Consider the following 27,145-nt stretch of genomic DNA (forward strand, 5'->3'; position numbering starts at 1 on the left):
TCAGTGTGATACTGTTATTCAATAAATTTTATCTGTTGATCCGCATATAGAATTATCCTTGCCATTTGAATGAGAAGCGTAGTAAGAGGGGAAAGGATATCCAGATTGAGCAGCCATATTTTAAGCGCATTTGACCTATACGTGAATATGGGTCTATATTTGAGGTGAGCAGTCAATTCACACTGGTGGAGCACATTTTCCCTGCTGACATAGTTGGTGAAACCATTCTGGGATCAAGCTAAGCATTAGCACAGAACTTTTTTATGTGTACTGATTGCAATCTTCAGTATATATATATTGTGTGATAGCATGGATTTTCATGAACGGACGAATGTTTTTTAAAGTGTTACTAAACCCACAACAATAAAGTCAGTCTGTATATGCAGTAAAGCATATTTTTTATAGTCGGTGTGGAACCTAAGGGGTTAATCCTCTGCAGTGTTTAAAAATGCTGCTTGATCCTGTCTTCTGATCCTCCTCTTCTTCCAGTGCCCCCCTCTTATCTCTTGATAAGACATAACTAGTGGAGTCACTCTGCACATGCTCAGTTTGGTGTGTATTGCTAGAGAGGTTTTTTTTCTTCTTGGGAGAATGCATGTGACTATCACAGGGCCAATCAGCACTGTCCAGACAGAGGTCGGGTTCTGCATCCTCCTAGAGAAAACTCCTCCTACAAGCTTTAACAGCTCTGCTGAACACTGATAGAAGTCACAAGACTGCTCTAACAGCTGATGAGAAAAGGTATTTAGCAGTTTTTTACTAAAATAATTGTATTTCCATGATCTGTGTACTGTGGGAGACCAGATATAGTGAATGCAGGGTCCTGGGTTTACTAACACTTTAAGTTTGAATCGCTTACGATCGCTCACGATCTACACTTGTTGATGTTTATAATGTAGATCATTAATTGTAATTTACTGGTATTGTTATGATCAAGTTGTATTTCCACGGCACAGTATATATTTATTATTTTAATAAATGTATGATTTACAGCACTAGGCTGTGGTATCAATTACCTATTTAATTTTGTATCAGGACTGCACTACACCAATTTTTCCTTTTGTTCACGTAGGTTACTGTGATGTGGTACACAGGAAGGTGTCAGTGGTAGTCTCTTGCACTTATATATATTATTCCAAACCTTGATTTTTTTAGTGCCAGCGCATTCCTTTTTTCTTCACATCTTTGCGAGTTTGTTGAATGCTTGCTTTTTACTTGTGGAGAGGAAAAACACTTGGATGACCTGAATGCTCTTAACGGAGACACACTCAATTATTTGAACTTTTCTAAATACTGTTATTTACAGACTTATCACTTTGCACTTTAATACTTACTTCATATTTGTTGGACACTCAAATATTTAAGGGTATATGTTATTTAGTCCCTTCAATTTTGTGGTTTATTTGTGTAACTTATGTTCACTTTTATTCACATTTGTGTTTTGAGTGCTGCACTAGTTGCGTTTGCTATCTAACATGGATTCCTGTACCATCTTGCTCATTACCTTTTCAAATTTTTTCTTAAAATGTAGTAAATTGTAAAATAAAGAAGTGCCCTTACGGGCCTCTGAGGACAAGGTATAACATTTCCATGCCTGTGAGTTGACATACAGGTGAAACGCAAAAAATTAGAATATCGTGCAAAAGTTAATTTATTTCAGTAATGCAACTTAAAAGGTGAAACTAATATATGAGATAGACTCATTACATGCAAAGCAAGATAGTTCAAGCTGTGATTTGTCATAATTGTGATGATTATGGCTTACAGCTCATGAAAACCCCAAATCCACAATCTCAGAAAATTAGAATATTGTGAAAAGGTGCAGTATTCTAAGCTCAAAGTGTCCCACTCTAATCAGCTAATTAAGCCATAACACCTGCAAAGGGTTCCTGAGCCTTTAAATGGTCTCTCAGTCTGGTTCAGTAGGAATCACAATCATGGGAAAGACTGCTGACCTGACAGTTGTGCAGAAAACCATCATTGACACCCTCCATAAGGAGGGAAAGCCTCAAAAGGTTATTGCAAAAGAAGTTGGATGTTCCCAAAGTGCTGTATCAAAGCACATTAATAGAAAGTTATGTGGAAGGGAAAAGTGTGGAAGAAAAAGGTGCACAAGCAGCAGGGATGACCGCAGCCTGGAGAGGATTGTCAGGAAAAGGCCATTCAAAAGTGTTGGGGAATTTCACAAGGAGTGGACTGAGGCTGGAGTCAGTGCATCAAGAGTCACCACACACAGACGGATCCTGCACATGGGCTTCAAATCTCATATTCCTCTTGTCAAGCCGCTCCTGTACAACAAACAATGTCAGAAGCGTCTTACCTGGGCTAAAGAAAAACAGACCTGGTCTGTTGCTCAGTGGTCCAAAGTCCTCTTTTCTGATGAGAGCAACTTTTGCATCTCATTTGGAAACCAAGGACCCAGAGTATGGAGGAAGAATGGAGAGGCACACACTGCAAGATGCTTGAAGTCCAGTGTGAAGTTTCCACAGTCTGTGTTGATTTGGGGAGCCATGTCATCTGCTGGTGTTGGTCCACTGTGCTTCATTAAGTCCAGGGTCAACGCAGCCGTCTACCTGGAGATTTTGGAGCACTTCATGCTTCCTTACGCAGACGAGCTTTATGGGGATGCTGACTTCATTTTCCAGCAGGACTTGGCACCTGCCCACACTGCCAAAAGCACCAAAACCTGGTTTAGTGACCGTGGGATTACTGTACTTGATTGGCCAGCAAACTCGTCTGACCTGAACCCCATAGAGAATCTATGGGGCATTGCCAAGAGAAAGATAAGAGACATGAGACCGAACACTGCAAAAGAGCTGAAGGCCGCCATTGAAGCATCCTGCTCTTGCCTCCTTCTCTGATTAATGCTTTCCTTGCCCGGCCTTTCAGTTTAGGTGGACAGCCATGTCTTGGTAGGTTTGCAGTTGTGCCATACACTTTCTATTTTCAGATGATGGATTGAACAGTGCTCCGTGAGATGTTCAATTCTTGGAATTTTTTTATAACCTAACCCTGCTTTAAACTTTACCGCTGACCTGTTTGGTATGTTTCTTGGCCTTTTATGATGCTGCTTGTTCACAAATGTTCTCTAACAAACTTCTGAGATCTTCACAGAACAGCTATATTTATACTGAGTTTAAATTGCACACAGGTGAACTTTATTTACTAATTAGGTAACTTCTGAAGGCAATTGGTTCCACTAGATTTTAGTTGGGAGTATCAGAGTAAAGGGGGCTGAATACAAATGCACACCACAATTTTTTCAGATATTTATTTGTAAAAGATTTTAAAACCATTTATCATTTTCCTTCTACTTTGCAATTATTATGCGCCACTTTGTGTTGGTCTACCACATAAAATCCCAATAAAATACATTTATGTTTTTGGTTGTAACATGACAAAATGTGGAAAATTTCAAGGGGTATGAATACTTTCTTTTAAGGCACTGTATGTGCTTTTGGGGACATGATGGGTGTGTATTTTAAATTCACTAGGTACTGCTTATGATTATTTTCACATTTATTGTTTGTTTTTTATGAGAATTAATAAAGAATTTTAAGGTCATCTGTCAAGAAACAATCTTTTTTGCTCACGTTCACCACCGGGTTTAAAATTACATCTGTGAAAAAATCTGGGATTGGTGTAGAGCCAGGAAGTTCACTTTGTCTGATAAATTTTCTTGGATTGTGAATTTTTGACATAATATATATATAATTTTTAAATAATATATACAATTTCTAGACCTAGTAAGATACTGCTCTCTTGTTTCTTTTAGATAAAAAGTTAAGTCCCATAATTGAGATTATGAATGATATTCTCGTGGACATGAGGAGATTGGTATTGTTCCAAATTGAGAATGATAGGTCCTTGGTGAGTGGCATATGACTGGGGTGTCAAAGTCTTGGTGTAATATTGAGTCTGAAGAGATTTCGTCTGTAGTGAACTTGAAAAAGTAAAACTTGTAAAAGTGGTCCCAAGGTTGAAACAACAATGCGGCCTGTGAAACAGATTTATTAAGCAGAGTATTAGGTTTTCTTAGTGGAAGCTTTATTGTGGTGGACCACTTGCTAGTCTTCAGTCAGGCATTGTGGGTTGTAATGGCTGTAATTGTTAAGAAACTCTGAATCTGTTGATAGTAGATTCGAGTCATGAAGAAGGTGGAGGCCCTTGTCTACAGAAGAGATAAGGTGGTTTGAGCCATGATGCGTAAAACTGAGTTGCGCTGGGTACTTCCACCTGTGGTCGAACTTGTTGTTGTGCAGGGCTTTTGTTATGGTGAAGAGATTCATTCTTTGTTGAAGAAAGTGTTGGGAGAAGTCCGGGAGAGCTTGTACATTGGTTACATGTGCTGGGAGATTATCCATTTGTCTGAAAGCTTCCCGGAACTTTTCCTTGACTTGGAAAAAGTGTATTCTTGAAGGCTTGGTGATCCTATGTATTATATCTATAGTGAGGTCTGCAGAGGATAACGAAGGGACCATTTCTTTAGATTGCAAGAAATTTGTGATAGTTGATGGTCCTGGACAGACTCTGGGACCCCACAGAGCTTAATTTGTTTCTTTGTGAGATGTCCTCAAGGTTAGCCAATTTTGCTTTAAGCTTAGAAATCTCATCTTGTTGTGCGGACTGGGAGTTCACAAGTGTATTGAAAGAAGTGGGGAATTTGCACATCTTACCCTCTACCTGTTTTACTCTGTCCCCCAGATCTTGTACTTCCTCCATACACTGGTGAATACATGAGACCATGTCAGCATGGATTAATGCTCAGCAGGGACATAAGCATTTCTTTGAGGGTAACATCAGAAATTGGCTGACCTGAAGTGTAGAACTGTACAGTAGGGTCTGTCTCTGGCTGCATATGCTGACTAGCCGAGTACAGTTCTCTCCCCTTCATGTGCAGGGATTGTTCCTGGTCATCCCCTAATTCTCTGTAAGGTTTTGACGTTGCTGGGATCCTGGTTGAAGGAGGTGAGGGTACAGAACCGGAATGATCAGAGACCTGAGAATATGCAGCCATGGGTGTCTGCGTGCTCTGTGTCGGTCTGAGATGAAGATGCAGGCACTAGAGGTCCTAAGACCAAGTGTCTCCCACCGTCATTTTGGTGGCGTACCCTGTTCATGGTATGGAAGAAACGTGACAGTTTCTGCACCCGTGGTGGATCGGACTAGCGTCTTCTTATACTGCTGTGGAGCAGGCAGTCAGGGTGTAAGGGAGCTGCATCATATCCTGTCCTCTCTCTTTACAGTAAAGAGAAACCACAGTGCCCATCAACCACAGGGATTTGGAGTGAATATGGGCAGGTAAACTAGACCTGCACATGTTGAATGTGTCCGAGAGTTTCGGTCCGCCCACCATTGTAAATGTGGCTGAATTACTGTACCTCACTGCTTCCTGGAGAAAGAACTACAGAAGGAATGTGTAAAGATCAGGTGCTGGGAAATAAGAGGCATAGCAGCCACTGACAGCCACAAACAGGAAACCAAAGAAAATGAATGGTTTGATTTGAAAATGAATAGGCTATTTCAGAGCACCTACTGAGTGAACTAGAAGATGGATGACATATTCAGTGAAGTTAGAAAATCAGCAATGAGGGCATGTAAAGACGTTTTTGCTCGGAGTTCGGCTTTAAAGCATCAACAGGTATTCAGATACAATCAGGTTATTCCGCCACATATAAACTATCATAGTAATAACCCCTTTTTGGAAATAGAGCTAACCAAACTGGAAAGTAGTTAAATTACCAATTTATACAAAAGTAACAAAACATTTACACTAATCCTTTATTTTTTATTTGTACACTTCTCTGCCATTTAGCCTGTAGAGCTGAAACACATTCGATTGGCGGGGACACTCTGCCTGTTTGTGCTAGTTTATTAAACTTCATTACGTGTGGCATCATCAGTATGTAAATAAATAATCTAAAGTGCTGCGCAGCATTATTCCTTTCTGTGTTTCTTCTGTGTGAGTAATGGTAGAAAAAGCAACCTCATATTCAAACAATGTTACTAAAAAGTACCTAATATAGTCTAAAATATTATATATATATATATAATTGTATCATCCCCAGCAATGATCACTGTGATAAGTGCATGAATGTTGATATACAACCTAGTGTAAAATCTATTTATAAACAATATGTGTTCCAATGAACCTATGTGCCAACCACATCAATACTTAAAATAAAACGTGCTTCAGAACAATATCCTTAATAATGCTTTTCCACTGGCTCCTTCTCTTAAAAAAGAGAAGTTTGCACAGTGTTTTAGCAACATACAAATAAACTCTTTATTAAAATAAAAAAAAATTGCACTCACAAATAAAGTTCACTAGAAGCAGCACTGCACCATTTTAAAAGCCATATATATTATCCACGGACATGTCCCCTTAAGGACCGAGACCACAGCATCACCTAAAGTGGTTCTAAAGCCTTAAGTTTTTTTTATCTTAATGCAATCAATGCATTATGGTAGAAAGCCTTCTGTGCTTGGGATCCACCCAGCCCCCCCTTATACTTACCTGAGCCCCATCGGGATCCACCATTGTGCATGAGCAGTGGTTCTCTCTGCTGTGTCCCTCCTCACAGGGCAGATCCATAACAGTCATTGGCTGCCACTGCTGTCAACCAAACTCTGTGACATGGGGGGGGCAGACTTTGCCATGCCAAATTTGACTATAGACACAGGCAGTGGGGCATGGGAGCGAGCCCACATGAGTGCCCCATAGGAAGGAGAGGAGCCAGGAGCGCCGGCAGGGGACCCAAAAGGAGGAGGATCGGGGCTGCTCTGTGCAAAACCATTGCAAAGAGCAGGTAGGTATAACGTGTTTGTTATTGTAATTAAAAAAACAGACAAAGCTTTACAATCTGTTGGCCACTTCTGGGTAGGCATGATGACGTCACTAGATTCGGCTCTGATGTGTTTCATCACAGGCACAGAACTTTATCAAAGGGTTTGTACCCTAAAGGGCAAGTTGTGCTGCATGCCTCCTCTCCCCTTCCTTTCTTACAAAATTTTAAGTGCTTTATCTGTGCTGCAAAGCAGCATTTCTACGATTCTTGCCTAGGCTCCCAGCTCCTTACATGTGCACAGATGTGCTGCAGGAGTCCCAAGAGAACCAATCCAAAGCACTGAATGCGATTTTCTCTCTCCTCTCTAGTTCGTCTGCTATTGGCATGAGTCACTTCTGACAAGTTTCCCAACACCAAGAGATAAAAAGATGATGGGGAGGAGAGCTCCAGCATACAGCCTGTGATTCATATCCTCAGCTCTGCATTGTTCCTGTGTGCTGCAGGGGGGGTCCCTTCCCTCCAATCAGAGCTCTGTGTGTAACTTCAAATGCCGCCCCCTGCTTTTTGGGTCTGTGAAATGTTCTCTCAATCTATAGGTTTTACAAGACTGTAGAGGACAAATGGCTGCAGTAAAACAGGTGCAATGTATGTAGGAGGATTTGCATCATCTCTGTATATGACCTGCAACTAATCACTTTGCTGGGTATATGTAAAGGTTTACAATCACTTTAAAGTATTGATGTTGATGTAAATGATGTGGCTCCCAGGCTGGCAGCTTCTACACTCTAGAGGAACGCCATGGTCTCTTTGGCTTGTAATGTAATTTAACACAAATGGAAATTGAAGCGCCACAGAGGTCTGGATACTTTACTCCAGATACTTTAATCCAATAAAAGTTGAGGGGCTAATCCAAAAAATAGCCAATGCATTTCTGGGGTTCAAGAGCACTCTCTTTCTCTTCCTCAGGGCTTGATTAATTACAATGTAAATAGACTAGAAGTAAAATGGACCTTTAATATTTTTTCTAATGTCTTTGCATTGTGTAAAAATGTGCAAACAAGCTATGCCAGGACCCATCTGCGCATGCTCCATATTTATTGCTTACGAGGGAGCAAAGCCACCCCCTAGTCAGACTGAAGTTCCACTTAAAGTTTCATTTATGTAAAATACGTGCTTGATATACTGTTGCACATAATATTGTGTGAAAAAAAACAATTTGTACTACCATAATTTTATTCTCCAGGGTCTCTGCTTTCAGAAAATATATACTGATAGGGTAATTTATCAAGTATTCAAGCCTGAATGTGCATTTCAACATATGCAAAAATACACAAAAATGGCTCTGGCGGCTAAAGGGTTAACAATTCTGCTGACAGACAGTTAAAACCCATCCTCAGTTACAAATTTGAGCTAATTGGTTCTGCCCTCTGTCCTGTGTTTTGACAGTGTTCCTTCCAAAGGGATCTCTTCTTCGCTGAGGTGGACTCTGGCTTCAAAAGATTTTTGTTATGGTGATGACATATCCAAAGAGCATTTGAAATGGTTGGCCTTCAAGGCAAGATGTCTCTTGATCATGATCAGCAATGTCTTCCTTGTTCTGTCCTCTGGGACTGTAGCATAGAAGTTCATTTCTGCTTACCCTTGTGGTAGTGTCTTCTGTAACTCCTTCGTTTCATCACATTTAATTTTGGGATCAAACTATACCATACATTTTCTGGCTTAACCTGCTTAGCCAACTTGGTTGTCTGGCCAGGAAACCTCCCTTAGTCAGGGACTTTTATTTATTTATTTTTTATTTATTTATTTCAGGTACTTATATAGCGCCATCAATTTACGTAGTGCTTTACATATATATTGTACATTCCCATCAGTCCCTAACCCTCAAGGGGCGTACAGTTTAAAGTCCCTAACTTACATACACATACTAGAGCCAATTTAGACAGGATCCAATTAACCTACCAGCATGTCTTTGGAGTGTGGGAGGAAACCGGAGTACCCGGAGGAAACCCACGCAGGCACAGAGAGAACATGCAAACTCCAGGCAGGTGATGCCGTGGTTGCGATTTGAACCAGCGACCCTAGTACTGCCAGGCGGAAGTGCTAACCATTTAGCCACTGTGTTTTATCCCCATGAGTGTGTTCTTTAGTTTAAAGGATAAGTTCACGTTTACACAAAAAAATTATAAATGCACATTTTTTTTCCAGGTAAAAAAATTAGCATTTATTATTTTTCGTGCTAGGGGCCTCAAGAGCATTGCACCAGCGATCAGCAGATTGCTGATGCCATGCAGGTCTCCTGCAGACTGGCAGTGTATCTGCTTGCTCATACATCCTGTACGAGCAAGCCGAAACTTCTGACAGGAAGAATCAGTGAATTACCACGGTGATTCACAGCACCGTGGTAGTTCATTGAGGACTACAAGCTGACAGCAGCTGAATGATGGAACCCCACATGGCCACGCTTTTTTTGAAAAGTAACAGCTGGTATGGGGCACTCCTCCCTGTACTTCTGTCATAGGGAGAGGGGTGCAGCGGGTGGCAGCTGCAGGATCAGGAACATGTTGCATGTTCCACCCTAAAAACTGGTGGAACATGTAACATGTTCCCAAAGGTGAACTTATCCTTTAAGGTTTTTTTAGGTCTTATAGAACCTCAAGATTTTTTTAGATGTTGTTAAAATATTTAGCTTTTTTGGACTTGATCCTAGAACCCAGTCAAGTGCCTGTTAACAGAGAAAGAACGAGGCACAATGGGGCCCTGGGAACCATAGCAGTATTGACCCTCCCAATTCTTTGACTGATGTTGCTAAGGATTCCAGTGAACACACAGAAGCCCCATTTGCATGGTCTCTATCGGCATGACCCATGCCATCATACGCCAAGTTAATACTTTCTTCTGAAGTGACAGGCAAGTTCACAGCGTTTAGTCAATTGCGCTGTCCCCGTCATTAACTGCAGAAGCATGAAATTTGTAACTGGGCCCTTTAGACATTGACTGGACCCTAGGTTCCTGTGTAGGTTGTTCTCTGGATGATCTGGCTTTGCTTGTTAATATGACTTTGCTGGCTGTTACCGAAAGATCACATGGCCCATTTTCAATCAATTTATTTAGTGTCATTTCTAGTTCCTTTTAGAATAACATTTGATCTTAAGAACATACAGAATGTTGTGGTTGGACTGATCAATATTTTACATATTCAGCCTCCAAGAATTAATTGCATGGTAGATTACATTTTTCAATATTCCTAAAACAGCTGGACCTGGATTGTTTTGTGCATAATGTGTATTATTACAACTTCTTTTCTAGTTTATGAAGAACTAAGATTCAGTCAAAGGAAATCACTGATTTCATTGTGTATAGAGGAAGACTGTAATCTCGGTATGATTTTTTGGCTGCAACGCTTGTCCACATACTGTACTATGAAATAAAGTTGTCATAATTGCCAGAAGGAATAATTTGCTGTCACTTGCCATATGCATGCTGATTAATTCTACTGGGGCTGTCGGTCACGGATAATTTTATTCTCTGCTTCTTAAAATGGCGTTTATCACTAAGATTTAGCAAATTCAAATGATTAAGTACAAATTAGTTCTAATAATGTGTAATATATATCTTTTTATGCCTTGTTCCAGGGAAAAAAGTAAGGCTGAGGCCAAAGACAGAAAAGTGCTGGAAATTCTACAGATGAAAGACAGCCAAATACAAGAATTTGAACAGGTTGGTGTTAATGATTCTTTTTGTTTTTTTTCTTTTTTTCGTAAAAAGCACACATATATTTAAATGGAATATCTATCCAAGTGTTCATATGTGTATGTTTAACACCCTTGTGTGAAGATCACTAAAATGCTAACTCAGAATTTGCTTTTCTCTAGTCTACCCATGCCAAGCTTTTAAATTGGTTGCTATAATATAATTTGTTTTCACTGTGATAATAATGCTATTTAGATCAGCCTTATTTTGCGTGATATGCAGTGTACATGCTGTAAGCTGTTTGTGCAATTGTTTTTACTTAACAGTACAAAGAAATTCTCAGCTCAGTACCTAGCTTGTCAACACAACAAAGGATTTTTGACTTGCCTGTTAAATTACTTTCTTGTATTACAATACAGGCCACATTTTATATATTATTACCTTCAGGGGATTGGACACTGGAACTATAGGACCCCACATATAACCCCTTGCACTGGCAGTTATCCAAGTTTTAACTAGCTTTAAAGATAAACAGAGACAGAGGAGAGTGTCCTCTGTACTGTACTTTAAGAAACAGATTTTACAGGTAAGTAAAAAATCTTATTTTCTTGATCGTACAGTACAGGAAGCAGGCATTAGGGTTGATTTACTAAAACTGGGGAGTGCAAAATATGGTGCGGCTCTGCATAGAAACCAATCAACTTCCAGGTTTTATTGTCAAAGCTTAACTCCTTCCCAGTCATATGAACAGAGGACTGTGACAAACGTATGTGGCAAAAGACTGGTCAACCTCACACCTTGCTCTCACTTACGCAACAATGCCAATCTCAGCCCCACACTGCACAAAGATTTTTCAGCTTGTGGGACCACAATCTAGGTGCCAACAGGCTGAGAGCAATTGTTACTGCATTTAGTTAACTAAGCAATTAACTCTATAAACTGTTATTGGAAACTTTCACAAGATTAGCAGTTATGAAAAATCTGTACACGCTGTCACCACAGACAGGTAAATTCAGAGGATTATACTACAGTAGCTCTCTTCAAGAAACATGGATTCTTTTAGTTTGCATTAGAGCATTTACAGACCATTTCAACACTTTTCAAAATGGGGTTTAATAATGAAAAGGGGAAAATGGTGCAAATAAAATATTTACAAAAAAACCCAAAGGTATTACAGAGTAACAAATAGTACAAGCAAGAGTCCAGTCAGTGAGGTGTTATTGGCTATCATAACTTGACAGATGTTTCAGGTTGATGGCACACAAGAGCTGTCAGTGTGCAGTCCACTTTTCTTCACATCAAGGGGGGTGTTGATAGAGACCATCTGACCAATCATCAGGTCTAAGGGATGGTTGCTGGGATGTTACCACTTTTATGATCAAGTCCCACATACAGTTTTCTATAACTATTATTACCTCTGAATATCTGCAGGGTATAGTCGGCTACCCTATATATTATTGTCCAGCATGAAATTAGATTTGAAATGGATATAGATATGACAGGTCTTAGATATCTGTTTCTCATAAAAATAGGAGGGGTGTGGAGGCCTAATCCACTCTGGTACCTCCTAGCATAGGGGTGTTTGGGTTCAAAATGCTACCCAATAACTGATCAAAGTAAATATAAATTTATTCTGGCTATATGATGATGATAGCTTCAAGAGACAGATATGTGTATTCTACAGGTTCCCAACTAAGGTATTTATGACCCAATGTCTGTTTGTTTTCCGGATTGCTCATGCCTGCAAAGGTGATGGTTTTATTAGGGTTTTATTAGGGTTTATAGACTGAAATGTGTATTGGCTAATGGAAAGGGTTGTGTCTGATCAATGGACTAATAAGAAAGTCCTGGCATACAATTAAGAGGTTGTGGATTGTATGAAATGAAAGGAGGAGGGAAGGGGAAGGTCACTGAAGCTATGCCTTCTTATGACAAAATGGCATAAAGACTTTTGACCTAAACAAATCGGTTACCACACAGACATTATTATTATTATACAGGATTTATATAGCACCAACAGTTTGCTCAGTGCTTTACAATATAATGGGAGACAATACAGCAACAATACAGTTCAATACAAGAGGGATAGGAGGGCCCTGCTCCTTGGAGCTTACAATCTTTGAGGATTTGTGTGTCCAGTACGCATGGCCATTACAAGGCCCATTTGCCTTGCAAATCTGTTACGTAGATGCTTAATGCTAAAAGTTCCAAGAAACTCCCAGGGACCTAGTGGAGTGTGCCTTAACAGGAAAGGGAGGAACCTTCTCCTGTAGGGAATAGGTTTGAACAAGGACCTGTCAAATCCATCTAGCAATGGTGAAACAAGAATCAGAATGTCCCCTGCGAGGGCTTTCAGCATCAACCACATCCAAGTAGTGAAGAGAGACCTTTTTGGGGTACTTAGGAGCCAGACAGAGAGATGGCAGGACAACATCCTGGTGAAAAGAGGAAAACTCCTTGGGCAGGAAGAAAGCCTTAGGAGAGCTTTATTCTTGTGCAACACCAGGAAAGGTTCCTTACAAAGCAATGTCACCTACACTGATACTCGCCCTAGTATTCATGTTGGTGACAGAAAATGCCACCTAGTGAATGAGCTCAGCTAAAGGAATACCCTGTTCGGTGCAAAGGGCGGCTTTTGAAAAAATGTTAAGTACCAGATTAAAATTCTGAAGTGCTAAATGAGCAACTCCCTACACAAAGGTCTTCACCAGGGAGCGAGAGGCTAAAGGATACTGGATGATGATAGCCAAGGCTAACATTTTTCCCTCTAGGGGTACTCAAGGCCAGATGTTGATTGAGACCTAGCTGGAAAAAAGCCAGGATACATTCCACGGAGTATCATCTAGTATGAAACTTTCTCTGCTCGCACCATACAAAGCCTTCCACCTTAGATGTGTGATGGTATATTTTGTGAGCAGTCGACTTCCTAGTATCCAAATATCCAAATCTGATAAGTTTCTGTCCCTCAGGACCTGGGCTTCAACAGCCAGGCCAACAAAGCCATAAACCGGGAAGCAGGATGGTAGATTGGACCTTTAGACAGAAGATCTGAGTGATCTAGAAGAGTCCAAGGGAGGTCTGCCAGAAGCCAGAGTATGCCACAGTGCCAAGTTTTCCTGGGCCAGTTTGGTGCCACAATAATCCCTGGAATGCCCTGCAATTCGATCCAGTGAATCAGTCGTGGAATAAGGTTTAGTAGATGGAAAACGTAGAGAAGGCAAAAGTGATCCCACAGAGTCACTAGAATGTCTGCTGGGAAAGCTCGGGGATCTCCGGACTTGGCAGTTTTTTTTAGTTTTTCAATTTGTTGAACTGGGATACTAACAGGTCCATATCCTGAGTCATGAACCTGCAATGAAGGTCCAGGAAACCTCCAGGTGAAGGTATCACTTTGCGATCCAGACTTTGATGGCTGAGAAAGTCGATCTGCCAATTTTTTATGCCTAAAGTGTGTACTGTGACCAGGGCTGGAATGCTCTGCCGTGGTCAGAATCCTTTCTACTTCCACTTCATCTGCTTGACTTCTTGTGCTTGCTTGATGGACCTCCTGTGTTTGTGGGACAGCTGAATGGTTCTGAGCTCCAAAATGTTTGCTCTAGCTGCAATAGCAGGTCATCCACTTAGCTTAAAATGTGGACACCCTGAGAGCAAAGAAAGGCCAGAATAGGGGCAAAGAAGGCCTGAAGAGCAGTGGATAGGTAGGTTACAAACCTGAACATAGGACCATCTCCTACGTTCTTGATGTCCAACAAATCCCGGTTACAAGGATGCGATGACTGACCTAATTGATTCCATACAAAACTTTTGGATCTGAAAGAAGACATTCAAGCACTTCAGTTCGACAGGACAAATGCTGCCCTTTGCTTTCCTAACCTTAAACAGGTTACAGCTACAATTACCTGTGAGGTGAACAATTGCTGAAGAGCAGCATGCAGATCCTCCAGACTCTGCAAAGAAGGCAGACTTGAAGACTGGAGGGAGAGAGCAAACTCCAGTCAGTACCCCCTGAAGAGCACATCCCTGACTCAGAGATCCATAATGCCTCAAATATGAGTGTCTGAGAAAGCTGACAGACGTCCACCTACATGAAAAAGTGAGGGTGCCTCGTCATTGAGAGAGGGGCTAGGGAGTCCAGGACATGCAGCAAAGGGAAGTGCTTTGCTTAGACTTGGAGAGAACATCCATCACCTAAGGACACAAATTGAGGATGACTGTCAATGGGAGGGGTTTTATGGTGGTCCTTACAGTTCTGTTTGCCAGTGTCTAGGTTTTCCTAAACCTTTCAATCCAGTCTGTACGGTTTGGACTGAGATGAAGGGGCTAGACTCAACGGTGTATCCACCTTACATTACAATAATATGTAAGGCATTGTTGTGGTATGTCTGTGGAAGTCCGTTGACTGGATTCAGTGTGAACAGCTTGAACACTTCAGATGCAAGATTTTAGGTTTTTAGGGGAGAGGGTTGTAATGGAATTGATTCAAACAGAAGAGGTACATACAGGTGAAACTTGAAAAAATAGAATATCGTGCAAACATTCATTTATTTCAGTAATGCAACTTAAAAGGTGAAACTAATATATGAGATAGACTCATTACATGCAAAGCAAGATAGTTCAAGCCGTGATTTGTCATAATTGTGATGATTATGGCTTACAGCTCATGAAAATCCCAATCCACAATCTCAGAAAATTAGAATATTGTGAAAAGGTGCAATATTCTAGGCTCAAAGTGTCGCACTCTAATCAGCTAATTAAGCCATAACACCTGCAAAGGGTTCCTGAGCCTTTAAATGTTCTCTCAGTCTGGTTCAGTAGGAATCACAATCATGGAAAGACTGCTGACCTGACAGTTGTGCAGAAAACCATCATTGACACCCTCCATAAGGAGAGAAAGCCTCAAAAGGTAATTGCAAAAGAAGTTGGATGTTCCCAAAGCGCTGTATCAAAGCACATTAATAGAAAGTTATGTGGAAGGGAAAAGTGTGGAAGAAAAGGGTGCACAAGCATCAGGGATGACCGCAGCCTGGAGGGGATTGTCAGGAAAAGGCCATTTAAAAGTGTTGGGGACTTTCACAAGGAGTGGACTGAGGCTGGAGTCGGTGCATCAAGAGCCACCACACACAGACGGATCCTGGACATGGGCTTCAAATGTCTTATTCCTCTTGTCAAGCCGCTCCTGAACAACAAGCAACGTTAGAAGTGTCTTACCTGGGCTAAAGAAAAACAGACCTGGTCTGTTGCTCAGTGGTCCAAAGTCCTCTTTTCTGATGAGAGCAACTTTTGCATCTCATTTGGAAACCAAGGACCCAGAGTATGGAGGAAGAATGGAGAGGCACACACTGTAAGATGCTTGAAGTCCAGTGTGAAGTTTCCACAGTCTGTGTTGATTTGGGGAGCCTTGCCATCTGCTAGTGTTGGTCCACTGTGCTTCATTAAGTCCAGGGTCAACGCAGCCGTCTACCAGGAGATTTTGGAGCGCTTCATGCTTCCTTACGCAGACGAGCTTTATGGGGATGCTGACTTCATTTTGCAGCAGGACTTGGCACCTGCCCACACTGCCAAAAGCACCAAAACCTGGTTCAATGTCTGTGGGATTACTGTGCTTGATTAGCCAGCACACTCGCCTGACCTGAACCCCATAGAGAATATGGGGCATTGACAAGAGAAAAATGAGAGACATGAGACTGAACAATGCAAAAGAGCTGAAGGCCGCTATTGAAGCATCCTGGTCTTCCATAACACCTCAGCAGTGCCACAGGCTGATAGCTTCCATGCCACGCCGCATGGAGGCAGTAATTGCTGCAAAAGTGGCCCAAACCAAGTACTGAGTACATATGCATGCTTATACTTTTCAGAGGTCCGATATTGTTCTATGTACAATCCTTGTTTTATTGATTGCATGTATTCTAATTTTCTGAGATTGTGGATTTAGGGTTTTCATGAGCTGTAAGCCATAATCATCACAGTTATGACAAATCACGGCTTGAACTATCTTGCTTTACATGTAATGAGTCTATCTCATATAGTTTCACCTTTTAAGTTGCATTACTGAAATAAATGAACTTTTGCACGATATTCTAATTTTTCGAGTTTCACCTGTAGTTGCTAGTGGGGGTGGGGTTGAGGGTTGGATAGGTTTAGACTATAAGGGAAGAAAGGGCCACCTAATATATCATTGTCCATCCCCTATCATAAATAGCAGCTTTAAAGTAATAAACTGACTGCCACTGCACCAATCCACTTTTCCACTGATCCACACTGTCCCTACCCACTTCTTTGCTAATTGTCAATTCCTCCACATACTTCTCCGCTGACCAAAATGGCAACCACCCACTTCATTACTGACCGCCTCTGCACCCACTGACTTATGAACTGACCGCCACTATACCGTTGCATCATACATAGGCAATCAATATTTCATCCTGTTCAACAAATGGGCACACTTTCACTAGCTAAAAATTAAATTTTAAGAAGCATATAGTGAGCACTGTCAACTGTTTGAGTTCTTCAATTTTGTATCCATGTGTTGTTGTAGTGCACAACTTGTAATGTGGTTATCCGGAAATCTCTAGTTTGGATGCATAAGCACCATTCTCTAACTCATGCACTTCAGGCTTCTTGCTGTATCACCTCTACAGAACGCCTGCCAACATCAAAATTAAAACTTGCTTTGGACGTTTGGATTTGAATTGCAATAGAGTAAGCATAGAGAGAGAAAATGTTCTAGACCACAGACTTGAGGAAATATACTTCAAACGATCCTGTGATGTGTTCACTGGATTCTGGCTACAGTGGATTACAGTGAACCAGCAATGGGCTTAATAAGGAAGGGTGAGTCACTGCAGTGGTGGTATTTGCAGAAGTGTGAGTTGGTACAGTGGTGGCAAATGCAGAGGCAAGCATCACTGTAGTGGCGAATGACTTGGGGGGGGGGGGGGATGGGGAAGAGGTGGTGAAAGCAAAGGGGAGGGATGAAGGTCAGAGACAGTGTTGAGATTGCGGGTTGGAGTCCAGGTTTGGGGCAGGGAGAGCAGAATGAAGTGTAGAGTATTAGCGCTGTAGTGGCAGGTTTCAAACATGATGGCTAGAAGTAGGGTGACAGTGGTGATTAGGGGATGGGTGGGCTGTCAGATGTAGCTACAGATGCTGACAGCAATCCTCCTGGCCAGCAGCAAAGATTCGGTTGCGGAGATGGTGGGATGATGCAAGGCAGGAGTTTACAGTGCCTGTATGAGCCACATTATAGGATGGTGTCACGTACCTGGTGGGGGAGCCTGACTTGGAGATGAGGGCATCCTCTTACAACTCCCGCTGATAGAGTCCCTGATAGAGCAAACAGAAGGCACAAAGCCCGGAGTGGCACTAGTTCCTGGCCGGTCTGCTGTGACAGCTGACAGATGGCAGTCTGCGGTGACAGCTGACAGATGGCAGTCTGCAGTGACAGCTGACAGGTGGCGGTCTGCGGTGACAGCTGACAGGTGGGTAGCCTGGATGACCAGGATGCAGGTCAGTTGCGGATGCAGGTGTGCAGGAGCAGCAGCAGCAGCAGGAAGGTATAGCAGGAACTTGACAACTGCAGACAGCTGGAAGCAAGTAATAGTCACAGGCAGGAGAAGTAACAGAGTCAGACAAGCCGGGTCAGGATCAATCGGGCAGATCAGGTACAAGGAGCAGGCAAGCGGATTGTCAAAGGATAAGCTGGGTCGGTACAGGCGGAGTTCAATCATAGTCAAGATAGGTCAGGTTGGCAAACAGGATCAGGATACAATGGCAGCATGCAACAGAACATGGTAGACCAGAAGGCAAGGACTCTTGGTGCAGCAGAGGTTTAAATAGCCCACCTGGCGTCAGTTCGGTGGCGGGTCGTGCACGCCGTCGCACACCCGCTTGCGCACGGGCACGACCAGCGGGAGCCCGGCGCTTGCGCATAGATGTGCCCTTAAGCAATTTCTCCTTTACATGACAGATGGAGGTAGGGAAATGATTTGAGTTGACGGGGTTAGAAATCAGAAGTCTACACTCAAATATAACACAGACTAACCTGCTGCAGAGACTGCTCTGGATGTGATTCCCAAATGTTATGGCTGATGACTTGGTGCCCATACACATTTAAATGTCCACTTTACTGCGCATGTGTGATGGTGTCTTTTCGATAAATGAAAATAGCACAGATGTCTGATACATGTGTGGTAGCTACACAATGTTAAAAACACTAAACTAATTCTAGTCTGGACCTGGCATTTAGTGACAATGCTGCGTATCTCTAACCTGCAGAGATCTCTTAAAAATACCAGCACTCAGCTATCAGCACAGGAAGAATTATTCAATAATACAAATGATCGGCTGGTGAACATTGTAGCAGAACACCAGGGCAGGAGAGTGGGTTTGATTGGCTTTGGGAAAGCATTCTATATATTGCATGATGGTTCCTTTAACAATAGAAGCATCCAAACTATTAAACTCTGAACTGCTATAAAACATACAGTATTTGCGAAGACCTCAAATCTTAATAAAGTAGATCAGATTTATTTGGAAGTTGGAAGTTTCCTAAAACAGATTGATGACAGCTGACCGCCATTTTGAGAAGCCTCCTGCTAAGTCCTCAAAGTCCACTCATTAAATGGCCAGCAATACAGATCAAACTAATAAGGTCTCCTTCACACTATGAAATGTAATTGCGGTATATTAATGCATAAATATTAAAGTGTTTTATTTGAATGTTTCTATGTACAAGGCAGCCAGTTCATCAAGAATTGGCTGTCAGCACAAGGCAATGTAAAAAAAAACCAGATGTGCCCCTATTTTTTTTCTTTTTAACAAAGCATACCGCAACACACCACAACTGGGAAGGAGCTGGTTTCTGAGATCTCTAATTGTGAAATACAGCCCTTTTCAAGTCAATTGATACTTGATTCCACCACCTAGGATTTAAAGGCCTGTTGCTGTCAAATGGAGGTAACTGAGCAGCCGTGGTGAGAGGGGGAAGTTTAGTTACAGAATTTCTTGTTACTATAGTATAGCTTCTCTCTGAAGTAAACATCAATGTCTCCTGTAATCAAAACTTTATTGAATCTCAACGGTGTAGTGAGCATTTTCCGTAAGCTTTCATCCTTTCTTGGACAGATTGCTTTTCTTAGCTGCTTTCCTATGCTACTTTATATTAAAAAAAATAGAAGAAAATGGCTGCCAACAAATGCAACTCTTTCTTAAGACAAAATTGCAGTATTCTCTGTGTGTGCTGCTTATCAGATTTTTTTTTTTCCGCATAATCATAAGGATGACACTGATCTCGAAAAGGACATGTATGTGCTGAAGTAATACTGAGCCTTATTTCTTATACATTGTGGAGTGAAAGGTTGTACCTGGTTGGTTGATATGTGGATAACACAGATTGATACAAGTATTTCCTGATGCGAAGCCTGGGGTTTTGCAACTATAACAAAACTAGAATAGGTTTTTATTTATTTAGCACTTCATTGAAGAACCAATTAAAATGATATGTTACTGGGGGAAATGAAGATTCAAGGTAACCCATGGTGCTGGTTTTATTCTGAGTAGTGGACAATTTAGTATCGTGTTACCATTACAGTATATTTAAAACAATATTTCATAAAAAAATGTTTCTGGTATGTTCTTTTGATGGCATTATAGAGGCACCTTTCTTTTTTAGTGATTTGTGTAGTGTATTCATTTATGCTCTACTTATGCAGGTGAACAACTAACGGCACACAATGACTATCCAAGTCAATTATTAATGAGCAGTTATAAATACATATACTGGATCATTCTTAACAGGATTTGTCATAAGGGAGGTCTCTGAAATGGATCTATTTATGCGTGGCTATCAATAAATAATTTGCTTTACTGGATGTAGTGTGCACAGACTAATTACACCTGCTTTTAATTGCTGTTAGAAGCAGCATGAATCACTGTTAGCATTTTTGTAGGATTCAGAATGTTTAAAAAAAAAAGTGCCCAAATAACATTAACTAAAACAGGAATGACTTCTTTTGTATTGTGAAAATATGTCATGGCACCTCTTGGTATGGAGGAAAAAAATAGATGCCTTTTAAAGTAACCTTTACTTGTGTATACTTTTTTTATCTGGAAATCAACAGAAAATAAACTCCATTGGTAAAACCATTAAAATAATACTAAGGGACCATTCACACACAAGGACACGTTGGCCATTATTTAAATGATGCTAGTTCAAATTTGTGCAACAGATTGATGAGCCTTCAACAATTTCTGGTGGCTAGGCAGGCACTATAGGGACCATGGATGACGATGGCAGTGAAAATGCCTGATTGTTGATAATGCTTTTTAAAATCCATGAAAACGTGGCTAGAAAGATGTGAATACTGCTTAAAAAATCTTAAAGTGAGCTGGAGTAATTTGTTGCAGAGAACCAAAAATAACAGTTACTGTGAAAAGGAAAGAAATGAAAATGAAGATTCTTGGTTTATATGGCTATAGAGACCATTGCACATACAGTATGTTTTCTTTACCACATTTGTTTATACTGCAATAAAGTGTGTGTATAGGCAAAACCTTTTTTGTTTTGGTAGTAAAGGGTTAAACCATACGTCAGTTTATTTTTTTGATGTGTGCATCCCATTGGGAAATGCAACAGGAGGGTGGAGTGTCTCTATAAAGTGAGGGGAATTCTCCTATTAGACAGTTGATATCAAAAGTGGTGCGCCCATTGGAAGTGTTTCACTCTATTCCTTTTCCAGTGACAACACAAAATATTAAATTTTTTCCCACTTTTAGTTTTGGTGACAATGGTCACTAGGACAAAGAGAGAGCGTGTCCCTATCCAGTGGTGACTCAGAAAGCAATAAAAAAACTTGAAAGGGGTTATAAATCTTCCCATCTCTGTACAAAACTACTGGAAAATAGTTTTCTCTTCACATACAGTTCAAAGGAACACCATTGAAAAAAGAAAAAAAAGACACCATTGGAGAAGAAACCCACTGTTCATCGCTCTGATCTTTGCTGTCTTGCAGAGCTATATTAGCCAAATAATCTTCAACATTCAACAAAATTTCAGGTGTGTCAGATGTTTGTGTTCCCCGCTGAACACTCTTATTCCACCAAAAATCACTTTGCATAGACACAGTAGCGACATAGTGAAGTGCAGCAGGGGACCCAAACATGCCATATACCTGAAGTGTATCCATTGCTGAAGATTCTTCATCATGTATACAGTGGGGCAAAAAAGTATTTAGTAAGCCACCAATTGTGCAAGTTCTCCCACTTAAAAAGATGAGAGAGGCCTGTAATTGGCATCATAGGTAGACCTCAATTATGAGAGACAAAATGAGAACAAAAATCCAGACAATCACATTTGCTGATTTGGAAATAATTTATTTGCAAATTATGGTGGAAAATAAGTATTTGGTCAATATCAAAAGTTCATCTCAATACTTTGTTATATATCCTTTGTTGGCAATAACAGAGGTCAAACGTTTCCTGTAAGTCTTCACAAGGTTGGCACACACTGTTGCTGGTATGTTGGCCCATTCCTCCATGCAGATCTCCTCTAGAGCAGTGATGTTTTGGGGCTGTCGCTGGGCAACACGGACTTTCAACTCCCTCCAAAGGTTTTCTATGGGGTTGAGATCTGAAGACTGGCTAGGCCACTCCAGGACCTTGAAATGCTTCTTACGAAGCCACTCCTTCATTGCCCGGGCGGTATGTTTGGGATCATTGTCATGTTGGAAGACCCAGCCACGTTTCATCTTCAATGCCCTTGCTGATGGAAGGAGGTTTGCACTCAAAATCTCACGATACATGGCCCCATTCATTCTGTCCTGTACATGGATCAGTCATCCTGGTCCCTTTGCGGAGAAACAGCCCCAAAGCATGATGTTGCCACCCCCATGCTTCACAGTAGGTATGGTGTTCTTTGGATGCAACTCAGCATTCGCTCTCCTCCAAACACGACGAGTTGTATTTCTACCAAACAGTTCTATTTTGGTTTCATCTGACCATATGACATTCTCCCAATCCTCTTCTGGATCATCCAAATGCTTGTTGGATGACCAAATACTTATTTTCCACCATAATTTGCAAATAAATTCTTCCCAAATCAACCAATGTGATTGTCTGGATTTTTTTTTCTCATTTTGTCTCTCATAGTTGAGGTCTACCTATGATGCCAATTACAGGCCTCTCTCGTCTTTTTAAGTGGGAGAACTTGCACAATTGGTGGCTGACTAAATACTTTTTTGCCCCACTGTAGCTCTGCAAGAGAGGGAAGATTTTCAGGCACAGGCGGCAGATCTGGTAAGTATTCTCTTTTTTTATATACATGGGAGGATTGATCAAAAATGTAACAGACAAAATCTAGAACAGTTGTGCATGACAACCAATCCACTTGTATCTCCAGCTTGTTCAGTTATGCTTTAAAAATGAAAGATAGAAGCTGATTGGTTGCCTCCAGATTCTGGCTGCTCCAATTTTGATAAATTCCCTTCGCGGTGCTTTTCATCACAGAATTTAGTCACTAAGGTCCCTCAAGTATGCGTGTTTATGGCTGGTAACATTGAATTTGTGCATTGTTTTATTATCTTAGAATGCATCAAATTTGCTTTGAGAGCTGTTGTTATCTTTGCAAGAGGGGTACTGATATATTCATTTATTATTTAATTATACAACTAACATTTCAAAATGGGGCACTAGACATACCGAGCTATCCATACTAAACCAGTCTTGCTTCAGTAACCATCATCTGCCTACTCTGTAAGATTGCTAAGGGGGATTTATTTGGGTACAGCATCGTTGGATATACAGTTTGGGGCTCTTAACATAACAGTTGCAAATTCCCCCTTTCAGTTGAGGGTCATAGGTATTTAGGTTAAATAGACAAAGGCTTTTATATTACATTTAGAGTGGATATCTTTAAATCATGTTTTTAATACCAGCTGTGCCAATGTTTGTATAAAACATTTTCTTGCAAAGATTTGTTTTGCCTTTAATTTAAATCACACATTGTGGGTTTTGAAAATGCCTGACATCTGTTATATAAAGTACCCCGGTGACATTGCCTTTATTTTTTTTTCTCTGTTTCTAGAGAGTATTGGGACAGCAGCAGGAGATAAACAACCTCGTACAGAGAAAGATCACTGTAGACGAAGAAAATACCATACTGAAAAAGGAGTTGGATGACCTCCAACTAAAATTAAAAGATAAAAGTCATGAGCTTAAGGTAGCATGTCTTGTACATATTTTTCCAGTTGTCTTACTGTGAAGTGCTGAGCTTCAAGCTGTGTCACTCAGTGTGCCACAGAAAGGGACATACACTGCAAAAGAATTGCCTCAGGCTTCTCTTAGCTTTGCAGTTCTTTCTCATACAGCCAACTCTGAGCACTTCTTTAAAGTTGAGAATCTGAGGCTTATAACTTCCAAATAAATACTTAATGATGGATATAGAGCAAGTGGAAGTAGTGTGAATATGTGACTTCTTTTTAATTACATACTGATGGGACTAGTATTATTAATTGATAAACCCAAGGTCTAGAATGATGTGTCTGTACGGGTCTCAAAAATAGCTGGGGACATCATCAAAGGCATCTTGATCAATTAAAGGATTCTTCGCATGTATGCATTCATCAGAACTGCCATTCAGTTAGAAAAAAGTCCCTTCTACCTGCATAACTTAAGAAATGGTAAAATCACGGCTGTTACTTGCAGCTTGAAGACTAGGGTCACTTAATTAGACATTGTTGATTGATTGTCGACTGCATGTGTAATTATTTCTGGGGCTGTAATGTGCAATTCTGATTTTTGTCAAACAGAACACTAAGCAGAGTTTGGAGAAAAACGAGGAGCAGAGGGCAGCCATTTTAAAAAATTTGGAGCAGGAGAAGGAAGATTTAAGCAAGAAATGTGCTGACCTGCTTAGTGACCTGGAGAAAGCAAAGAAGCAAGAGGCACAGTGGAGAGGAGAAAAGTCTGGCATTGATGCCAAAATTAAGGTATGCTGCAGAGCAGCTTGATTCCCTCACATGATTTTTCAAGCTACAATGTGGCGTGCACTTATGCTTTGCGTTATTTGCTGTGATAACAACTTATGTATTCAAACATGCCAGTTGGGACCGACATTCATTTAAATTCCTACACTTAAAACCCACAACTCTTTAAAAATTGATGCTGCAAAGCAGGAAACTGACATCAAATAGCCATCCTTAAGTCTAATCATTAAACAGTATAACAGACTTCATTCTAACAGAAAACTTAAAGAATACATATGTTTGGAATGGAATGGAATTGCAAAGTATTTTCAGTGCCTTTGCCTCTGTCTTGAATGTTCTGTTCTAGCAACAAAAACTACAGTTAATGCCATATACTGTACTTTGTGGCTTGTGGCACACCTCTAGAATATGTTTGCATACATTGTCCTACTTTGCAGCACTGTGCTTGCTTTACCACAGACTAACTGATAAAAACCACCACTTACTAAAAGGAAGTGAATTGTATTATTTCATAATATATATATATATATATATATATATATATATATATATATATATATATCACAACTGTTGTAGGGCTACATTAAAATGTCTGCTTTTTAAAATTCTGTTGTGAAGTTTATGCCATATTCATATTAGAAAATTAATATTTATATTACTATATTTATAATTAAGTAGAAAAGATGGAAAACATAATAATAGCAATTGATATTATTACATGTTAATGCTGTATACTAATGTCATTACTTACAGGTGTGATTACCCAATACCTAGCTAATGTGACCTGTGGAGGCTACTGTATTTAAAAGAAAAACAAAAAAAAAAATCTGTATGTTAAATGAGAGGCTCATTTTGTGACGTGACAGTACAGATTCTGACAATACACATTCTTGCTGTGCTGTATGTCAACCACTACAGTTTAAGTACTGTAAAACATAGCATCCAGTCTGCCACCCTGTTCCTTAGTTGCAATATTCTAAATTGACAAAAAGTAACATCTTATTGCAATCAGTCATTGTATTTTACATTGACAAGTGTAGTACATGAATGTTCAGTATACAGTTTGACGCAGATCAAATTACTGCCTAGTTTATACAACAGTCCAAACCTACCCATACAGCAACATTAGATATTTGTGTTAAAGTAAACCTATTGTGAGAAAATATGGACACAGATGGGATAAAAGACACTTAGTAGTCTGAAATGTGTCAAACTGAATCCTTTGTGTTGAAAATGACTTATACAGTGGAATTTAAATGTTTACACTCACGTTTTTCTAATATCTATAGCATCCTCTGGTACGTCTAGATTGTCATGGATACCAGCCTAGGCTCACTGTCCTGCAGCAGAGTGTTGTTTAGGGGTAGAGATCTGGAGATGGCCTTTAAGAAGTTTCACAGCCAACAATTAGATTTAAAATGCCTTGGTGAAAAGAGAAACAGGAAGTTGCATAGCTCAGATACTTGGGAGGTGTTCTCAATACTGTTGTTGCAGTGGATTATAAAGAATGCAGATTGAGGTAGACTGAGTGAACTTTGATTTTAGCACAGTTATAGTTTTTCCGGATAGCATTAGCAGATTACTCACTGATTTCACTTTTTGCCTGTATGTATCTGTTCTTCAAATTTATCCCAAAGCCTTAGAGCCCTTTCACAATCTGAGCCAAACAGGACAGACCCAAGATAGCTCTATGAGAAGTCAGATGGGTCCTTTTAAATCAGGCTACCTCCAATCCATCACAGAGGTCTGGACGTCTGTGGATTTGACGATAGGCAGGTGGAAATGGACACATTTACAGCCACCTGTCTTTAGAGCTGCATGAAGCTTCCGATCAGGACCACCTTAAAAACTGGCAGGTGTTCCTGCTCTGTGTGCTCGTGTGAAAGGGCCCTTACTCATATTAGGACCCTTTCCCTATATAAAGAATAAAATTTTTTTTATATATATATATATAAACGTTTGTGTGTGTGTATATGTATGTGAAGTATATATATAGTAATACTTATAACCCCAACTGGGATACTGTGGCTATATAATTTGGTAGCCCGGAAAGGAGCAAGAACATCTGTCAGGTTTTTTTTTTTGCAGTCTGTCTCCATAGATACACTGCTCAAAAAATTAAAGGGACACTTTTTAATCAGAGTATAGCATCAAGTCAATTAAACGCCTGGGATATTGATTTACTCAGTGAAGTAGCAGAGGGGGTTGTTAATCAGTTTCAACTGCTTTGTTGTTCATGAAATTAACAACAGGTGCACTAGATGGGCAACAATGAGATGACCCCTAAAAGAGGAATGGTTTTACAGGTGGAGGCCACTGACATTTTTTTCCCTAATCATCTTTTCTTACTGTTTTTCACTAGTTTTGCATTTGGCTAGGGTCAATGTCACTACTGGTAGCCTGAGGCGATACCTGGACCCTACAGAGTTTGCACAGGCAGTCCAACTCCTCCAGGATGGCACTTCAATATGTGCCGTTGCCAGAAGGTTTGCTGTTTCTCCCAGCACTGTCTCAAGGGCATGGAGGAGATTCCAGGAGACAGGCAGTTATGCTAGGAGAGTTGGACAAGGCCGTAGAAAGTCCTTAACCCCTCAGCAGGACCAGTGTCTGCTCCTTTGTGCAAGGAGGAACAGGATGAGCACTGCCAGAGCCCTACAAAATGACCTCCAGCAGGCCACTGGTGTGAAT

At 40.6% G+C, this 27,145-nt stretch overlaps 1 protein-coding gene across 1 annotated transcript in view; it reads left to right on the top strand.

Moving 5' to 3' along the window:
* LOC149473698 (centlein-like) overlaps window positions 1-27,145 on the top strand; it is a gene marked incomplete at its 3' end in the record, with an annotated part of 213,100 nt that overhangs the window by 50,417 nt on the left and 135,538 nt on the right. Inside the window, exons 3-5 of the mRNA XM_089674831.1 lie at window positions 10,421-10,505; window positions 23,557-23,691; window positions 24,281-24,460. Coding sequence (XP_089530957.1) covers window positions 10,421-10,505; window positions 23,557-23,691; window positions 24,281-24,460 — 400 coding nt within the window. The remainder of the gene's footprint in view (window positions 1-10,420; window positions 10,506-23,556; window positions 23,692-24,280; window positions 24,461-27,145) is intronic.

This window comes from Staurois parvus, unplaced genomic scaffold (assembly GCF_062004578.1).
Source record: "Staurois parvus isolate SC_StPar_1 unplaced genomic scaffold, SC_StPar_1.0 ptg000012l, whole genome shotgun sequence".
Taxonomy (NCBI): domain Eukaryota; kingdom Metazoa; phylum Chordata; class Amphibia; order Anura; family Ranidae; genus Staurois; species Staurois parvus.